Source organism: Sciurus carolinensis, chromosome 10, assembly GCF_902686445.1.
Source record: "Sciurus carolinensis chromosome 10, mSciCar1.2, whole genome shotgun sequence".
Lineage (NCBI taxonomy): Eukaryota > Metazoa > Chordata > Mammalia > Rodentia > Sciuridae > Sciurus > Sciurus carolinensis.
In genome coordinates this window covers 73,680,341-73,701,784 of record NC_062222.1, presented here as the reverse complement: position 1 = coordinate 73,701,784, position 21,444 = coordinate 73,680,341, and the positions used below count along the sequence as shown (strand labels likewise).

At 35.1% G+C, this 21,444-nt stretch overlaps 1 protein-coding gene across 1 annotated transcript in view; it reads left to right on the top strand.

Moving 5' to 3' along the window:
* The first annotated feature begins 1,203 nt into the window (after nucleotides 1-1,203).
* LOC124994235 (vesicle-associated membrane protein 714-like) overlaps nucleotides 1,204-21,444 on the top strand; it is a 28,006-nt gene continuing 7,765 nt past the window's right edge. The window contains exons 1-5 of the mRNA XM_047566019.1: nucleotides 1,204-1,281; nucleotides 5,409-5,479; nucleotides 7,031-7,127; nucleotides 10,089-10,190; nucleotides 17,733-17,891. Coding sequence (XP_047421975.1) covers nucleotides 1,204-1,281; nucleotides 5,409-5,479; nucleotides 7,031-7,127; nucleotides 10,089-10,190; nucleotides 17,733-17,891 — 507 coding nt within the window. The remainder of the gene's footprint in view (nucleotides 1,282-5,408; nucleotides 5,480-7,030; nucleotides 7,128-10,088; nucleotides 10,191-17,732; nucleotides 17,892-21,444) is intronic.

Genomic DNA, 21,444 nt, shown 5'->3' with positions numbered 1-21,444 from the left:
CATGAAATTATGTTATCTGAAGCTTTTACTTGAAAAAATTCTTGTCAAGGCACCCAATATATAGTGTAACAAAAGTCATTCTACCATTGTCATGACTGTCATCTCCTACCAACTCTTCCATACATCTTTTCTCTGCCATCCTGACTTCTACCCATTCCCCAAACCCAACAACCGCCCTTCCAGCCTTTACAAAAGCTGTTGCTCTGCCTAATTTCCTTTCCTTCCTCCCCACGTAGAGCATCTCAGATCATTCATCCACTAAGTTGGACAGTGACGCTGCTGCTCCCCAAGACAGTATTAGCAGCCTCCACCTCAGCTCTGCAATACTGTGCAATACTTTCTATCACAGCACACACATATCACTGGAGAGTGGCATTTATCTGCTTTCCTCTAATAATTACTAGAAAATGAACTCCTTAAAGTCAGGGTCTGGTACCACATCAGTCTATGTTAGTACATTACAGGAGTTCAACCAATGTTTGTTGAATTAATTAGTGAATTTTATTTTAAACCATTGTCTAAGCTAGGTGTGGTGGCACATGCCTGTAATTTCAGTGATTCAGGAGACTGAGTCAGGAGGATCCCAAGTTCAAAGTTGGCCTCAGCGACTTATCGATGCCCTAAGCAACCAGGAAGATCATGTCTCAAAATAAAAAGGGCTGAGAATGTGTGGCTCAGTGATTAAGCACCCCTGGGTTCAATCCCGGGTGCGGAGGAAAAAATGGTATAATCAAAAGCACGTAAATCCTTTGAAGTAAAATTATTTGTTTGGTTGTCGGATTTTTTGCTTTTGTTTTTTGTCTGTACTAGGAGTTGAACCCAGGGACGCTTTACCACTGAATACATCCGCTGTCCTGTTTATTTTTTGAGACAGGGTCTCCTAAGTTTCTGAGGCTGATCTCGAACTTGCAATATACTCCTGCCTCTGCCTCCCCAGTCGCTGGGACTACAGGGGCAGGCACCCAATAAGCCATTTTAACGATCACCACGAAGGCTTCACCTACCACAGAAGAGGTTTTTCCACAGACCTGGAAAAGGTCTCACAGGAGGCTCAGCTCAGCCTGCAGACTGTCCCGCCTCCCTCCCTGTCAATCAATCACACCTCGCGCCTGCGCAGGCACCGCCCCCTCCGGGAGCCCCGCCCCGAGATCTTGGAGGGCAGTTACCCCTGGCTGGATCTTATCCTCCACTGGCTGGCCCATTATGACGATTACCTACAGCTGCATTGCTAATGGCCGAGCAGTCCTAGCCGAACTGGCTTTGACTGGAGGCTCCTATCAGGTACAGGCGGGTCCGCGCTTCCGCCTCCCGGGGTTCGCCCCTGAGAACTAAAGCCTGTGGGGGCCTTTTCCTCAGGACGCGGCGCCGCGGAATGGCCCCGAACTCTGGGGGCGCGAGAGCCCGGGACTCCGGGCCGGAAGCCATACATGCGCCCCCCCCCCCAGAGGTTTTGGTTGGCACTACACGTGCCACGTTTGGCACTATTGTACCATTATTAATTAATTAATTTGTACCATTGTCCAATTAAGTAGATCTTAAAGATTTTCTTTCCCTTGCGGAGAAATGACCTGCAATTAAGCACACATTTAGTGAACATGTTGTAGTTACCAAATCCCAGAGCAAAGAATGTGAGGGATGCATAGATGAAAATGGACTTGACATTGTCCCTGGAATCCTTATCTAACCTTTATGTCTTAGAGTGTAAAAAGGTATTTCAGTGGAGCCAGGATGGGTGACTGCCAGCTACAGAGAGGTGACTAGTCCACAGATTAGGGTGCTTGGCTTGTAATCCTTGTAAGAATTAGTGCTATCCTGGCACAGAGCAGGGGGATGAGAAGTTCGTGCAAAGGGAACAGCATAGTGTTTGGGGATCCCCAAGAACCCCAGTGTGGCTAGAGCACAGGGTCTCAATGTGTAGGGGCTGGAGTTGAGGCCCTGATTACCAGGTTATATCAGTTCTCTCTCTTGAGTATATCTTGAATCCATCTTTTTTTGAACCATGTTTTCATCCAGGCCTTGATAACTTCTCACCAAAGCTTATTGAAAATGCCTCCTAATTAATCTCCCAGAATTCAGAGCCTGGTCCTCCTCAAAACCCACTTCCACACTGCTGCTCAAGTGATCCTTCCTAAAAGCAAATGCAATGCTTCAAATCATTTGATGCTTCCTTGATTACATTCAGAATAAAGCCGATACTCCTTCATTTGGCAGTCAAGGTCCTCCCTGAATGGAAGAGCTTTTCCATGACTGTCTCCTTCCCTTCCCTGGATGCTCCTGTTCTCTGACTATCCTGAATTTCCTGCTGTTCTCCAGTCTCATCAAGGTCTCCTTTTCTCTCTCCTGCTCCCTCTATCCAGAGACCACTTTCCTCCACTTTGGGGCAGTATAACCTCTTCTGTGCTTTTGAGACTTTTCTCAATTCCTTCTTGAGGCCTTGTTAGCCCAGTGTAATTGACATCCCTCTACCAAACTACTCCAACTGAACTAGAATTTTCTCTTACCTGCCTCTGCTATTGAACTTCAGGACAGGGATTGTCTTCATCTGTCTTCCCAGTATATGATGCTTTAATTCATAGATTCTCAACACACTTTTTAAAAATTAGAGCATTATAATTATACATAGTATGTGGGTTCATTTTGACAAAATAGTACATGCAAGGAATTTAATTTCAAACCCCATTCCCCCTCTCTTTTCTCCCCCTATTCTTCTTCCTCTGTTGATCTTCCTTTCACTCCTTTATTTATTTTTGATTGGTATTTTCTACATAAACAAAAAGGTGAAATTCCCTTGTTACATTTATATTATATAGGTGTATATTATATATTTATATATATAACATGATTTTGTTGAACAGATTCCATATTTTGTCCCCTTTCCCTTGTTTTCTTCCTCCCTCTCATTCTCCTTCTACTCCAATGATCTTCCCTGTATCTTTATGATATCCTATCCCATTCCTTACTACCTTCTTTCCCTCATTTTGCTCTAGCTTTCACATATAAGAGGAAACATTTGACTCTTGGTTTTCTGAGTCTGGCTTATTTCACTTAGCATGATTTTCTCCATATCCATTGATTTACTGGCAAATGCCATTATTTTGTTCTTCTTTATGGCTTTTGTTCACTCTATGGCATATATGTAACCATATTTTCTTGATCCATTCATCTAGGGACAGGCATCTGGGCTGATTCCATAATTTGGCTATTGTGAATTTTGCTGCTATAAACATTGAAGTGGATGTATTGCTATAGTATGCTGATTTTAGTTATTTTGTAGAAATATTAGGAGTGGGATAGCTGGATCATATTGTGGTTCCATTCATAGTTTTTCAAGGAATCTCCATGCTGCTTTCCTAAGTGGTTGTACTAATTTACAGTCCCACCAATAATGTAAGACTGTACCTTTCCCCACATCCTCGCCAGCATTTATTACTATGTATGTTCTTAATAATTGTCATTCTGACTGAAGTGAGATGAAGTCTTAGTGTAGTCTTGATTTGCATTTCCCTGATTGCTAGAGATGTTGAACATTTTTTCATATATCTGTTGGCCATTTGTATTTCTTCTTTTGAGAAATTTCTTTTTAATTATTTTGCCCATTTATTGGTTGGGTTATTTGGAGTTTGGCATTGAATATTTTGAATCCTTTATATATTCTGGATATTAGCCCCCTGTCATGGGAGCAGCTGGCAGAGATTTTTTTCCCCATTTCATAGGCTCTCTCTTCACTCTCTTTGTTTCCTTTGCTGTGCAGAAGGTTTTTTTTTTTTTTTTAATTTAATGCATCCCACTGATTGATTCTCGGCTTTATTTCTTGCACTTTTGGGGTCTTCTCAAACACATTTATTAAGGAGGGAGAGAGGGATTTAAAGACTTTCGAAGCAGGCAGGAAAGTAAGAATTTAGAAGGGAGCAGGACTATATCTACAATTGCATTTGCAGTATGGAATTACTGTGGTACTGTGGTACATAAAGTTGACAGGAAAGAGGGAAAGGATGACAAGGAGCTTTAAGGAACACTTCAGGTTGAGAAATAGGAGAAAGATACCATGGCTTCCCTCAATGCCAAGGATTGTCACAAAAAATTTTATGTTGGGGAAGGTGACTGGGATGTAGTTCAGTGGTAAAGTGCTTAGCAAGCATGCTTAAGGGCCTGGGTTCCATTCCCAGGACTGCAAAATAAATAAATAAATAAATAAATAAATATTATTTTTTGAAAAATATTAATACCAACACTTAATCATGAGATCCAATCAATTACAGCTAAAGAGTTCTAGAGCTGACCAAGATCTAAAGATCTCTCTCTTAATTCTTTCCACAAAGAAACAGTTCAGACAAGTCACTGGGTCTGTAGCACGTGAATTCCAGAAATACACCTAGGACCCACCTTGTCACATTTTCTATTGCCCCGTGTTTTGTTTCAATATTTGTTTGCTACAAGAGCAGTGTTTAATATTCTCCAAATGTGACACTTGGGAGAAGGAATATTTTCTAATACTAATAGCAGAATAAAAGGAAGTGTTTTTTTGTTTTGGGTGCTGGGGATCGAACCCAGGACCTTGTGAGCTATCTCTACCACTGAGCTATCTCCCCAGCCCCTAAAAGGAAGTTTATGTATGCCTTTAATGTTTCAAGTTTCTTAGGAAATCCTTTCCTAGAAAATACTGCCTTGACATTTTAGACAATATGAAGAGCTGTGGGTTTTACTTTCTACCATTAATAAACTTTACCCTTCCATAAAAGTTTTAAAGTGTCATTTTTTTGAAAATAGGAATAGAGCTATCCAAAGCTTCTTAGGTAAATTTCAGATTCCTTTTCTGCTTCTAAAGTAAATTAATGGGATTCCATATAATGGACTATATTTAAGGTATTCTACATAAGTGTAGTATCTTGCAAATTTTCCCCCAATGAATGATCCTTATAAGGAACAGAAATAAAATTTCTTAACTGTTACTTAGTTTTTTAAAAGATAAATGAATAATAGTGAATGTAAATTTATATTTGAAAAAAGATAGAAGGTATTGCTAAAGGTAGTCAGAGAATAAGAGCTAAATATCTTTAATCCATTTAGTGGTCACTAAAAAGATGTTTCATCAGCTAGTGCTGATAGTCTTGAAAACAAATATAACATTTGACTGTAAAAATAAAATTATGTATGGCAACCTATATTTGTACACTTATATGTGCATGTATAAATTATGTGTATATTTACATAAATTTAGTATTTTCTTCCAAATACATATGAATATTTTATGACTTCTTACCTCTTGCCAATTCATTATGAATAATATCCATTAGTTCTTCTAGGAAAAAGTTTTTCCTTAATTACCTAATCAGAACATTTGTAAAATTTAGGAGGAAAATAATGAAAAATACTATAATCTTCATAAATTAAATGTTATTTATTTTTAGGAAGCAGCAGCGAAAGTCCTTAGACTTGTACTTCTTAGAGCTGAAACAAAGACAGTAATTCAAATGGGAAGGTAAGGTATGTCCTAATGCAAGTCAGTTTAACGATTACCAACTAATTTCCAATGATGAAAGAAAAAAAAAAAAAAAAACCAGTTCCACATACACTTAATTGAACCTGCAGAAAGGAGAACTTCTATATATAAAAGTATAAAATCATGAATATAAGTAATAAACATCAAATTCAAGATAGGAGTCACCTGCAGCCAGGTGTTGTGTGCACACTTCTAATGTCAGTGACTTGAGATGCTGAAGCAGAAGAATGACAAGTTCCAGGTCAGCCTCAGCAACTAAGTGATACTCTGTCTCAAAATAAAAAATAAAATGGACTGGGGATGTAGCTCACTGATAAAGTGTCACTGGGTTTAATCCCAACTACTGGAAAAAAAATTCCTTAGGGTTACTCATCAGTAACATACTAGGCATAAATTTAAAATATCTCTCTCTCTTTCAAAGCTAGGGCCACTCTATTTCCAACCACATATGTAACTTTCAGGTAGATAATACAATTAGCAACTCTTTTCCAACAGACTCTTCCAAATTTAGGAATAAAAATATTTTGCAGATGGACATTATGTGTATCAGTATCATCACTAAAATATTTTAGTCTATTGTATTCATGATATGATATGAGGATTTATGTTGAAATGGTGTATACTTTAAATTTTGGGCCTGTAGGATTATCCTTTCTACGTATTTCTGAGCACAGTTTAACATTTGACAAGGTCTATTGCCTGTTAACCATTTGGAGATAAAGTATTCAAAAAAGACTAAAATCTAAGTGCAGTAAAGGATGGAGGCTCTTTGCAAGAGTCATCTAGCCTCCTAATATATGACTCTGAGAAGGCAGAAATGTCTAGATGTTGGAATGCTCAGGATAAGCACACTTCAGCATAGTAGGAGTGTAATTCCCTTCTCCCCAACTCATCCTGTTCTCCAGAATATCCTAACCTATCATATTAATTCTTTTTTTTTTTTCATGTAAAAATAGCCCTTTATCTGGATGGTAAATAGGAGATGAAGGAAACTGACATAGTCCAGTCATAATGGGTCTACCTCCACCATTCCCTTCTGACTATTGTACTCAAAACATCTATTTTTGAACCTGTTCAATAAAAGCAGGCTACATAGCAATGATATTAATTCTAATCTCTCATATTAGAATGCTAGCCTATCATATTAGAAAACCAAGTGCCAAAATTAAATATGCCTACTTAAAATATAGGGATAGGAAAAATCAGTGAACATAGCATTTTCTATATGTCACAATCTTGATTGTTAGCATGTGACTTCTGTCAAAGCCATTTCAAATATATATGTTATATATTTATAATCATGTTAATTTCATCTTCAATGTTAATTTATTAATGAAATTTTAAACACACTTTTGATTTAACATCATTTACTTTATTGTTTCAAACAGATGAAAGGTCTTCCAATTATTCTGATTATAAAAACTTAACCTATATAGTTTTTATAATGACCTAACTTGAAAATGAAGTTAAATTCTCTGTGTGGGTACTTAATTCCTTCAGTGTTAGTAAATGAATGCATTCTTTCCAAAGCTATATATACCATACTCTCTTTATCAACGGAATCACTTACTTATGTGCTACAGACAATGCCTTGGATAAGGTTGCACCATCTGCATTTCTTAAGAAAGTAAGTAACTTTTTTATACTACCATGGGACTTGAAAGTTGTTGAAATTATGAGGTCTATGATTTATACTTTATACTTTATTTAGTATCACTAACCAAAAGCAGATTATTCATATCCTATAATATGCAGAGTCATTAATGACCTTCAGAGACCTCGTAACCTCATCCTAATCTGTATACTGTTTCTATATGTCCCCTGACTCTCAAGCAAGGTCTGCAGAAAACATCCACTCATATCTATTGGAACCTTGTGTACCACAATGCCTGGCTTATATTTATTGTTTTTTAAATTAAGAAAGAACCCTGTGCAGTGGTGCACACCTGTAATTCCAGTAACTTGGGAGGCTAAGGCAGGAGGATCTCAGGTCCAAGGCCAGCCTCAGCAACTTAGTGAGGCCCTAAACAATTTAGTGAATCAATTTCTCAAAATAAAAAACAAAAAGAGATGGGGATTTAGTTCAGTGGCAAAACATCCCTGGGTTCAATCCCCAGTACCAAAAAAAAAAAAAATAGAAAGAAATTAAACTACAATATTTAATATACTTTTTCAACAAAACTGTATTGTATTTGCAAATAATTATATGCATGGAGAGATAAGTGACCAGAAAATTTTGAGACCAGTATTATAAAAGACATTTCCATTAGCATATAAAATCAACTATGAAAGTTAACTTTTTTTTTTTTTTTTCAGACTTGAACCCACAGGGCCTTGTGCTTGCAAGGCAAGCACTCTGCCAACCAAGCTATATCCCTAGCCCTAAAAAGTATTATTTTAAGCTGGCACAGTGGTGCATACTGTAATCTCAGCTGGTTGGGAAGCTGACACAGGAGGATTGCAAATTTGAGGTCAGCTTGAGCAACTTAGTGAGGCCCTGTCTCAAAATGAAAATATAATATAAAAGGGGCTAGTGATGTAGCTCAGTGGTAAAGGACCCCTGCATTCAGTCCTTAGTACCCCTATTCAACAAAAAGCATTGGGATGTAGTTCAGTGGTAGATTGCTTTCCTAGCATGTGCAAAGCTCTGGGTTCAATCTCCAGTACCAGAAAACATACATATATGTATATAAATACATATATATCATATATATGATATATATGAAATATATATTTCTTTATATATAATAAAATATATTTTATATATTATATTTCTATATTACATATAGAAATATATAATGTTACATATAGAATATATAATATAAATATATTTTATATATTAATATATAAATATATATTTTATACATATTTTGTACATTTATATTATAAATATATATTTTAAATATATATAAATGTATATTTTATATATTATATATAATGCCACTAAACTATACATTTATAATAAATATATGTACATATATATTAAATAAATATAAAAAATACTTGTATGTTTTTAAATATATATAAAATAAACATTAATATACATAACATTTAAGGTAAATATATATGTTTAAAAATACATGTCATGTAACAAATAATTTGAATATAGTTATATAAAAATATAAAAACATGAAATATATATAATTTAAAAATCAAGGCATATTATCTTCAGGGAATGTTTTAACTGAGAACTGCCAGCAAATATAAACTATGGTCGATATAGTACATACCTATGTAGATATAGGAGATCTTATAAATTTCTGAAAGAGTAATTAACCTCAAGAGATATCGCCTGTTGTTCCTGTCACCTCAAGTTTGAGCCCCAGCCAAAAGAAGGAGATTTCAGGAAAGGCAATCTAGAGACAGACTAGAACTCAACCATCATCATAGTAATTTTTATGTTTGTTTCTTATTTTTAAAGGTAAATGATACTGGGTTGGGGTTGTAGCTCAGTGGAAGAGTGCTTGCCTAGTATGTGTGAGGCACTGGGTTTGATTCTCAACACCACATATAAATAAATAAAATAAAGGTCCATTGACAACTAAGAAATATTTTTTAAAAAAGGGATACTAAGCTGGGGATGTTGTCAAGTGCTAGAGCACTTGCCTGGCATGTGCAAAGCTTTGGGTTTGATCCCCAGTACACTAAATAAATAAATAATATAAATAATACTAGCCTTTAATTTTATTTACAAATATATAATTCAGAACAAATATTTTAATGACAGATATTAATGGAAAACTTAGCCATACTACAGGTACTAATAGTTATTCTCTAGTCACGTCTATAATTGCCTTCATGTATCATGCATTTATCTGCTCAGTGTACTAACTTGCATTGACCCAGCTCAAACTGTAACTATATTGTAGAGTAAACTATTATAAGGGCTAAATATTGTAATCTACTTTTCAGTTCTGTCTAGATAATTGCTAATTTCCAGATGCTAAACACTGTTAGCCATTTAACTGGATATACTCTAAATTTTTTACCTATCTCTCTGTAATGACTAACATCCCACTCTACCACCTTTCCAAAAGCAGGTGACACAAAGTTGCTAGCACATAATTTTTACTACTGCCTCTGAGAAAAGCGACATTAAATATAAACAGTTTTTGACTTTTTTTTTTTTTTTTTGAGATTTTTGAACTATCCAGTAACTAGGGTTTGATAGAAAGTCATAGTATAGTTAGCATTGTTACTGTTGGGTGGATTTTGAAGGTAGGGGAAAAAGGGGGAAATTACAGTGCTCTGTAGGAAATATGGGCCCCCCAGCTTTCCTTGTCTGCCACAGCTATCCGCCTTTTCCCTCCAGTCCTCGTATCTGCTGAAGAATGAAGGCAGCCTCTGCAGTTGTACTGAATGAGTTTCTAATCAGTACAGCAGCAGGATAAGTTCAGGGTAAACTCAGTTTTCATAAATACTGCATCTTAAAGTAGAAAGGACGCCTTGCCACAAAAAAAGCCAGAAATGTTTGGGTCTCTTTTATTTTCTAGTTTCTGCCAGACTTTTCTTCAAATGAACATTTGCTCTGTTAATTCTCCAGTTGAAATTGCCTATATAGGTTACATATTTCCATTAATTTCCCCAGGTTAGTGAAACTTTAATAAGAAACCCTTTGATGTCACAAGACTATTTTTCTCCTTCAAATGCAGTTGCTGCAGATTTTCAACAAGTACTAGGAAATTATATGGTATGTACCTCAAATTGTACTCCTAAATATCTCTATTACAGCTGACAAATGAGGTTTTTGTTTGGTTTGGTTTGAGTACTAGGGATTGAACTCAGAGGCACTTGACCACTGAGCCACATTCCCCAGCCCTATTTTGTATTTTATTTAGAGACAGGGTATCAATGAGTTGCTTATCGCCTCACTTTTGCTGCGACTGGCTATGAACTTGAGAGCCTCCTGTCTCAGCCTCCAGAGTCGCTGGACATTTGAGTTTGGAGTTAAGATCTGTAAAGAAGAATGAGAACTATCTATAATGATAATAAATGATCCATAATATTCTCATAAAGTTAATAAAGCAAGACAAAGTATGTATGGTATATACTATTATGTATTTACCATGCTTATATGTGAAAGAGGGAATAAATGCAAATATGTATTTGCTTACTTACTATTTAAAAATAAAAGGGCAGGAGAAGGATGTACCAAACACACTTAAATGGTTACCCATGGGGCAATGGGGAGAAAAAGAAGGATTAAAGTGACTAAAGTAAAATCCAGGCCTCTGTATGAAACTTGTATTTTAAATTTGACTTTGGTGTCAGGTAAATGTTTTGTATAATTATGAAATACTATTAAAGTTGAAATGTAAAAAGTAGCCCTTACTACTTTTATCCCTTTGTGATAAGAAGTCACAAAAGGACAAACATTCTTATGGTTCCACTTATTGAGGTACTAAGAGTAGTCAAATTTTTGGGAGAAGGTAGAATGGTGATTTCAGGGATAGAGAAAGTAGTAATGGCAGGCAATGTTTGATGTGTATAGAAATTAATTTTGAGAAAGTGAAAAAGTTCTGCAGATGGATGATGGTGATAGTTGCATAACAGTGTAAATGTACTAAAGCCACTGAACTATATATACTTAAAAATTGTTAAAATGATAAATTTTATGTATATATATTATTATAAACATTTTTAATTTTTAAAGTAATCCCTAAAACCCAAAGCAAATGAAAGAACCGTATATTGATTAAAGGCTTAAAAGATAGTAATAATTTATTTCAAGTGACTCTAAAACATAGTAATTTGTATATTCCTAGTGGGAAATACCTTAATGAAAAAAAAAACTAAAAATAAGTTTACTTTTTTATTTTCAAGAGTCACATCGTTAGTAGTAGTTTGGTATTGTTATTCTGAATTTGGTTTATATAGCTATAAATATATTACTTTGAATAATTAAGTTAAGAATCAAGAATCTCAGAAGGAAGATTTACAAATGTAAAGTCAAAGAAATTAAATAAAACCTAACCTCAAGTTTAAAAAAATTCTTTTTTTAAGTTTCTTGCCTATACACTGAAAAAGGCTAAAAACAAAGACTAATCAATGGTTGTGAGCCACCCAAGTATCTATGTTATAGTCTGTAGATATCATTTTCCACTAAAAGGAATCAGGCTCAATTACAGATACAGGACAGAAACATTTAAGCCAGAACCATACCTACCACAAGGACCCTCAGGTCAAAAGACAGGAACAAACTTGAAGAGGCTGCTTACCACTAATGATAAAATACTTCAAGCATCAAAAGCAATATTAAATGAGCTGGGCATGGTGGTGCATGCCTCTAATCCCAGTTACTGGGTCCTAGGCTGAGGCAGAAGTTTTGCAAGTTCAAGGCCAGCCTGGGCAAGTTAGTGAGACCCTATCTCCAAATGGAAAATGAAAAGAATTGGGATGTAGCTTTATGGTGCAGTACCCCAGGTTCAATTCCCACTACTACAAAAGAAGAAAGGAAAAATGGAAGGGAAGGAGGGAGGGAGGGAGGAAGGAAAAACCTAAATGCAGTGGGTTGTAATGCATTGAATATGTTAAACTTCATTAGTTCCTCGATACTATCAAAGGGGGAAAAAATCCCTCATTAGCATTTTGGAAGATACTCCAAATACACCCATTACTCTGAAAACATAAAGGAAAGGTTCAAGCATTTATTCTTCCCTATATTAACTGTTCCTCAAAAGAACCAGTTGATGGGGGAAAGTGTTTTATTTATGGAAGTATTCCAGCTAATAAATGATGAAGTGATAAAATATTGCAATTCCTAATAAAATGATAGACCTTTAGACAATATTAATAACTGATCAAAAATTAGGTTAAAAACTTCTGAAGAACTACATAAAGGATGAAAAAAAACTCAGACACCAAAACCCACTGATGTTTTCTAACCTCAAAATAAGAGATAGTCAGTGATGTACTTTCTGATGTCACATAATGAGTAGTATACAGCAAGCATTGAAATTTGCTTACCAAAAGAGTCCATGGCAAGCAATGTCCAGGGGAAAAGAAAGGAGAATCCATAGACTCCATAGATTAAAAGAGACTTACGAGAAATTTCAATCAAATGTAATATGTACGTTTTGTACCCTTGTTCAACAGAAGGATTATAAAAAATGACTTGTTTTTGATACATTTATGTATCGACTGGGGGTATAGCTCAGTGGTAGAGCATTTGCTTACCACATGCAAGGTTCAATCCCTAGCACCAAAAAAAAAAATTCATATACAAACTAGATATTTAATGATATTAAGAAACATATTTAGAAGTGATAATGGTATTTGTGGTTTTGTTTTTAAGAAAAAAGTGAAGCCATCCATATCTTTTAGAAATATAAACTGAAGCATTTCAGATTAAAATGGTAGAAACTCTGGAGTTTGCTGTAAAATTATATATTTGGGGAAGGGGTAGCAGTATAGATGAAACAAGATTGACTATGCATAACTGCTGAAGCTAGATGATGAGTACATGCGGATTCATTAAACAATTCCCACTACTTCAGTATGTGTCTGAACTTTTTCCATAATAAAAATATTTTAAGTATACCTGTATTAGTTCCCTATTTGTATATAACAAACTACCACAAACTTAGCAAACTAACACAACACCCATTTATTATCTCAGTTCCATGGATCAGAAATCCAGGCAGGGCTTAACTGAATTCTCTGCTAAGGGTCTCACACAATAGTACAGTCAATGTGTCAGTTAGTCTGTGTTCTCATCTGGAGGCTCTGGGGAAGAACTGGCTTTTAAACTTGCTCAGGTTGTCAAGATCTAAGGCCCTATAAGGATACAGCTTTCCACCAGGTGTTAGCTAAAGGCTACTACTCTTATGTCCTAGAGACTGATGGCGTTTCATTCCCATGGCTGCTTCCTCAACATGGCTGCTTGCTTCTTCAAGGCCAGCAGAGGAATCTCTCACTCCAGTCTACTAAGTTTCATATACATGACATAATCACAGGAGTGACATTCTATTGCCTTTGTTTCTGTTGGTTAGAAGAAAGTCACATTCAAGAATAGGGAATTATATAGGGATGTGACTCACTGGGGATCATCACAGTGCTTGTCAAAATGTGAAAATATGCATATTTAAGCAATCAACACATCTAAATCAAAGAAATTTCTATTTTACATTTATAAACAAACTTGGCAAGCTTTAAATCTATAGAAATTGTTATGAAACATTAAATTTCTTATAATATAATGTACACAGCCCCAAAAGAGCAGTTTTTAAATTGTGAAAATATGTGTATAAATGTACCAAATGTCATTGAATAGATAATGAATACTTTATCTTAACAAAGTTTAGATGATTCTCTTAGATTCCAATAAGTTAACCATTAAAAAAAACAAGAAGAAAAGAGAAAAGGAACTAAAAGAAAAACCAAGTATGAGCTATTTTTCTTTATTTGCTTGTATATATCAAGATACTATTTCTTAATAAAGTCAAATTCACAAGTATCCAGTTAGAACTGTTAGAACTTCAACATATTTTGGGGTGGTACATAATTCAACTCAGAACCCTCCCTTTTCTACATCTAAATGGTGAGCACCTCACAGAACATCAATTGCAGGACACATGGCTCACTGACCAAGAAGATCAGAGTTCTGATTAAAGTGGATTAGATCACTTTCCTAGAACAGGGTTTTGTTATTTATTTATTTTTTTATTTTTATTTTTTGTTTATTTATTTATTTTTTGCAGTGCCAGGGACCAAACCTGGCCATTGCACATGCCAAGCAAGTACTCTACCACTGAGCTATATCCTCAGCCCTGAGCAGAGAATATGAATAAAATTTTCTTTTGCAAACGTAGTATTTATTAATATTGTTAGATAATATAGAAGTATATTAGGGAAATGCAAACATCTCTCTGTAATCTGAATCAAAACCTCTTAGGTGAGAACTCTAAAATTTGGTACATAATCTTCCTGACTTTTTTGCATGTGTGGGTATATTTGTAATGTACATAACTAAAGTTTATACATACTTTTGAAATAAAGAAAACTGGGTTTATTCATACAATGGGTGAAATCTTAATCTCTGGTACTTCTTGAATCTATATTTTTTTATTTGTTTATGGTGTTGGGGACCACCCCAAGCCTTAATACCAAAAATTCTAGCTAATAAAATAAGACAAAGAAAAGTAGATAAAAGGTATACTGTTTGGAAGAAAGAAATGAAACTTAGTAGATGACATGATTGTCTATGTAGGAAATCCAAGACAATTGATCAAAAAACTCCTGGAACTAATAAGCAATTATAGCAATGTTACAGAATAAAAAAGGCAGTTGTTTTCTGTGTACCAGCAATGAATAAGTGGAATTTAAAATTTAAAACATAATGCTATATACATTATCACCCCCCAAGATGTAATGCTTAGGTATAATTTAGAAAAATAAGTATAAAATCTATAGAAGAAAAACTACAAAATACTTGTTTTAGTCAACCTTTTCACTGCTGTGACCAACCAAAATATCTGACAAGAACAATTAGAGGAGGAAAAGTTTATTTGAGAGCTCACAGATTCAGAGGTCTTAGTTCACGGATAGTCAACTCCACTGCTCTGGGTACAAGGTGAGGCAGAACATCATTGCAGAAGACTGTGGCGAGGATAGCAGCTGAGATCATGGAATCAAGAATCAGAGCAAGAGAAAGAGACAGCTCCACTCTACAGGGACAAAATATATATCCCAAAGGCATACCCCCAGTGACTCACCTCCTCCAGCCATACCCTATCTGCCTACAGTTATCACCCAGTTAATTCTTATTAGGGGATTAATACACCAATTAGGTAAAAACTATTATAACCCAATCATTTCACCTCTAAACTTTCTTGCATTGTCTCACATATGAGCTTTTGGAGGACACCTCATAACTAAATTATAACAATACTAATGAGAGAAATCAAAGAAAAATTAAATAAATGGAAGGATATACCATGTTCATGTATAGTGTGGCTCAAAATTGATCAAGTTCTTCCTACTCGATCTATAAATGTAGTGTAATACCAATCAAAATCCCAGAAAGATATTGTGTGGATGTTGAGAAACTGATTCTAAAATTTATATGGAAAGGCAAAAGACTGACCCATGACAGCTTTAATTAAAGAAGGACAAAGTTGGAAGGCTAACATTACCTGACTTCAAAATTTACTATAAATCTACAACAATCAAACAGTGTGGCACTGGTGACAGAATAGACAAATAGACCAATGGAACAAATTGAATGCTCAGAAATAGACCCACATAAATATGGTTGGTAGAACCTTTGACAAAGGAACAAAGGCACTATAGTGGAGAAAAACTACTATTTCAACAAAGGGTGCTAGAACTACTAGACATCCACATTCTAAAATATGAGTCAAGGTAGATCATATGCTCTTCACTAAAACTAACTCAAAATTGATCACAGACCTAAACATAAAATACAGAACTATGAAACTCCTAGAAGATACCATAGGAGAAAACCTAGATGACCTTCGGTATAACGACTTAATAAATAGAACATCAAAGGCATAGTTGATGAAAAATAATTTATAAGCTAGACTACATTAAAATGAAAAACTTAAAAAATGAGAAGGATCTTTGATATATACTCTCAAGGGAATGAGAGGACAGCTAGACTAGAAAAAAATATTTGCAACAGACAAATCTGATAAAGCACTGATTATTTAAAATATATCAAGAACTGTTAAAACTCAACAATAAGAAAACAACAAAATTAAGAAATGGGTAGGCCAGATACGGTGGCACATACCTGTAATTCTGGCTACTTGGAAGGATGAGGCAAGAGGATTGCAAGTTCTAGAGCATCCTGGGCAACTTAGAGACTTTACCACAAATTTTAAAAATTTATAAAAGGACTGGGGATATACAACTCTTCTGGAGTAAATCAATAGAAGAAAGAAAAAGAGGGAGGAAAGGAGAAAGAGAAACAAAAAAGCTCAACAGATACCTCACCAAAAAAAATAGATTGTTAATGGCATAAGAAAAGATGCTCCGGCTGGGGTTGTAGCTCAGTGGTAGAGCGCTTGCCTAGCATGTGTGAGGCACTGGGTTCGATTCTCAGCACCACATATAAATAAGTAAAATAAAGATCCATCAACAACTAAAAAAAAAAATCTTTAAAAAAAAAGATGCTCAGTACTGTGTCATTGGGAAACTGTAAATTGAAACAATGAAATTGTTGTACACAACTATTAAAATGGCCAAAATCCAATACCAAATGCTGGCAAGGATGTGGAGCAAAAGTAACTCTCATTCATTGCTGGTGGGAGTGCAAAATAGTACAACTAATTTGGAACACAGTTTGAGTTTCTTAAAAAACTAAACATACAGCCCAGCGTGGTGGTGCACACCTATAATCCCAGCGAATCCCAAGACTGAGACAAGAGGATTAAAGTTCAAAGCCAGCCTCAGCAATTTAGCAAAGGCCTAAACAACCTAGTGAAACCCTGCCTCAAAATAAAAACTAAAAAGGGCTGGGGATGTGCGTCAGTGGTTAAGTGCACCCTGGGCTCAATCCCCTGTATCCAAAACAAACAAATAAACAAAAAACCTAAACATGTTCCTTGATATTTGCCCAAATGAGTTGAAAACATGCCTACGCAAAAGCCTGCATATGGATACTTATAACAGCTTTATTTATAATTGCCAAAACTTGGATGCAGCCAAGATGTCCTTTGGGAAGTAAATTAATAAATAGTGATACATCCAAACAGTGGAATATTATTTGTTGCTAAAAAGAAATGAGCTATAAAGGCATGAAAAGACATGGAGGAAACTTAAATGTGTATTAGTAAGTGAAAGAAACCAATCTGAAAAGGTTATAGACTATATTCAAATTATATGACAGCTATATTACTCAAATTATATGTAGCTCAGTGGTAGAGTGGTGGCCTAGCATGCTCAGGGTCCTAGATTCAATCCCCAGCACTGGAAAGAAAGAAAAAGGAAAGGAAATTAAGGAAGGGAGGGAGGAAGAATGGAAGGTAGGTAGGTAAGTGGCTGGTAGAACAGACGGAGGAGAAGCACAAATGTGCCACTCTGTATTAAAGTATTTTTTGAAAGTAAATAATTAAATTAAAACCCTTTTCCCCTGCCAAGACTAAAGGAAAATTTGAGTTTACTTGATTCCTTACACAGTGAGATATGCCTTTGATACTTTTGTTTCAATTTGTACAATGAATTTTATTTACAAAAAATAAACCTTGTGTTATGTTTCACTTCTATGTAGATGATATTCAATAAAAACCAAGATGACAGCCCAGTTTCCACAATCCAGAGTCAAGTGACTGATGTAAAAAATGTTATGGTGAAAAATATTGATGTGATTTTGGAAAGAGAAGAAAGATTGAGTATCTTCCTCAATAGAACAAATGATCCCCAAACAACTGTAAGTGATTCACAGCTGTGTTTATGTCCAAACAGTGCTCCAGGTCATAAGATGGCTGCCTTTAAGACAAATTGCCATGAAAAAATTCTATGTCACAATCTATGGTTTTACACAAAAAATTATTGGCCAGGGAGTGGGAAGAGGGGAAGAAGGGGAGTAAGTGGTAGAAGTGATATTGGCCAAATCATATTATTATATTGTGTGCATGTGCAAACACATAACAACAAATCCCATCATTATGTACAACTATAATGTACCAATAAAAAATGTAGAAAAAAATACTTAGAATACCACTAAAAAAAATTTTTTTTTCATATGGGAGTTGAATTTATTTTTTGGTTTTGATTTTGGTTTTCTTTTTTTCCTTAAGGAACTTCCATACTGATTCTTATAGTGGCTGAACGAATTTACATTCCCACCTACAGTACACAAATGTTCCCTTTTCTCCACACCCTGGCATATATACTTGTTATCATTTGTCTTTTTTTTTTATTGTAAACAAATGGGATACATGTTGTTTCTCTATTTGTACATGGAGTCAAGGCATACCATTTGTGTAATCATAAATTTACATAGGGTAATGTTGTTTGATTCATTCTGTTATTTTTTTCCCTTCCCCCCACCCCTCCCACCCCTCTTTTCCCTCTATACAGTCCTTCCTTCCTCCATTCTTACCACCCTCCTTATCCCAAACCCTAAACCTAACCCTAACCCTAATGCTAACCCCTCCCACCCTGCATTATATGTCCTCATCTGCTTATCAGCGAAATCATTCGTCCTTTAGCTTTTTGAGATTGGCTTATCTCACTTAGCATGATATTCTCCAATTTCATCCATTTGCCTGCAAATGCCATAATTTTATCATTCTTCATGGCAGAGTAATATTCCATTGTATATATATGCCACAGTTTCTTTTTTTTATTATTTTTTTTATTGTAAACAAATGGGATACCTGTTGTTTCTCTGTTTGTACATGGCGTAAAGGCATACCATTTGTGTAATCATAAATTTACATAGGGTAATATTGTTCAACTCATTCTGTTATTTTTTCCCTTCCCCCGGCCCCTCCCACCCCTCTTTTCCCTCTATACCGTCCTTCCTTCCTCCATTCTTGCCCCCTCCCTAACCCTAACTCTAACCCTAACACTAACCCCTCCCACCCCACATTATGTGTCATCATCCACTTATTAGCGATATCATTCTTCCTTTGGTTTTTTGAGATTGGCTTATCTCACTTAGCATGATATTCTCCAATTTCATCCATTTGCCTGCAAATGCCATAATTTTATTATTCTTTATGGATGAGTAATATTCCATTGTATATATATGCCACAGTTTCTTTATCCATTCATCAATTGAAGGACATCTAGGTTGGTTCCACAATCTGGCTATTGTGAACTGAGCAGCTATGAACATTGATATGGCTGTATCTCTGTAATATGCTGATTTTAAGTCCTTTGGGTATAGGCCAAGGAGTGGGATAGCTGGGTCAAATGGTGGTTCCATTCCAAGCTTTCTGAGAAATCTCCATACTGCTTTCCAGAGTGGCTGCACTAATTTGCAACCCCACCACCAATGTATAAGTGTACCTTTTTCCCCACATCTCACCAACACCTATTGTTGCTTGTGTTCTTGATAATCGCCATTCTAATTGGGGTGAGATGGAATCTGAGGGTGGTTTTGATTTGCATTTCTTTTATTACTAGAGATGTTGAACATTTTTTCATATGTCTGTTGATTGCTTGTAGATCTTCTTCTGAGAAGTGTCTGTTCATTTCCTTAGCCCATTTGTTGATTGGGTTATTTGTATTCTTGGTGTAGAGTTTTTTGAGTTCTTTATATATTCTGGAAATTAGCGCTCTATCTGAAGTATGAGTGGCAAAGATTTTCTCCCACTCTGTAGGCTCTCTCTTCACATTACTGATAGTTTCCTTTGCTGAAAGAAAGCTTTTTAGTTTGAATCTATCCCAGTTGTTGATTCTTGCTTTTATTTCTTGTGCTATGGGAGTCCTGTTAAGGAAGTCTGATCCTAAGCCAACAAGTTGAAGATTTGGACCTACTTTTTCTTCTATAAGATGCAGGGTCTCTGGTCTGATTCCGAAGATCCATTTTGAGTTGATTTTTGTGCAGGGTGAGAGATAGGGGTTTAATTTCATTCTGTTGCATATGGTTTTCCAGTTTTCCCAGCACCATTTGTTGAAGAGGCTATCTTTTCTCCATTGCATATTTTTGGAACCTTTGTCTAGTATGAGAAAATTGTATTTATTTGGGTTTGTGTCCATGTCCTCTATTCTGTACCATTGATCTACCTTTCTATTTTGGTACCAATACCATGCCGTTTTTGTTACTATTGCTTTGTAATAGAGTTGAAGATCTGGTATTGTGACACCCCCTGCTTTGCTCTTTCTACTGAGGATTGCTTTAGCTATTCTGGTTTTTTTATTCTTCCAGATGAATTTCATAATTGCTTGCTCTATTTCTGTAAGGTACATCATTGGGATTTTAATTGGAATTGCATTGAATCTGTATAGCACTTTAGATAGTATGGCCATTTTGACAATATTAATTCTGCCTATCCAAGAACATGGGAGATCTTTCCATCTTCTAAATTTTTCTTTAATTTCTTTCTTTAGTGTTCTGTAGTTCTCATTGTAGAGGTCTTTCACCTCTTTTGTGAGATTGATTCCCAAGTATTTTATTTTTTTCGATGCTATTGTGAATGGGGTAGTTTTCCTAATTTCTCTTTCTGAAGATTCATCACTTATAGAATACAACTAAAATATTAAAAGAATAATTATAAAACAATAAAAAAGAAACCAAATGAATTAGGATGTATTTACTTCTATAAAAGAAGGATATTTTACATTATGAAACATAGATTAGTCAACAAATAAATTGCAAGGGAAAAAAATTGCAAGGGAATAAAGGAGGGAGAACTTATAAATAAATATGGACTTGAAAGTTATATCAATTGTAATGTGTGATTCTTAGATTTCAATTTAAATTGTAAAAATGAAAATTTATTATTTTATAAAATAATTAGATATTTGAATTCTGGATAGCAGATGACATTCAGGAATTATTAATAATTTTTAGGTATGATAATGGTATTATGGCTATGTGTTTTAAAAAGACATTATTAGACATTTGTACTAAAAGGTTTATGATTGAAATTATATGTCTGGCATTTGTTTCAGAATAACTGAGAGGCAAAGTATAAATTTAACAAAACTGGTCATCAACTGATAATTGCTAAAACTGGATGCTGAGTATATAGAGGTTTATTATATCATTATTTTTACATGTAAATACATATTTATTTATTTTTAGAATGGTTAAATTTATTTATTTATCTAAATCCAAAATATTTTTTTTTCCGAGTTTAGGGTTTGATTTGGGGAGGCAAAATTAGAAGAATTATCAGAGATTTGGTCGCTTAATTTAAGATTGTGTGCTCAAGCATGGGTGCCTAAGAACAATAGTTTGTGACCAGCACAGTGCTTATTATTACATCTCTCAGGTACAACATTGTATTTCTCATTACATCATTCTA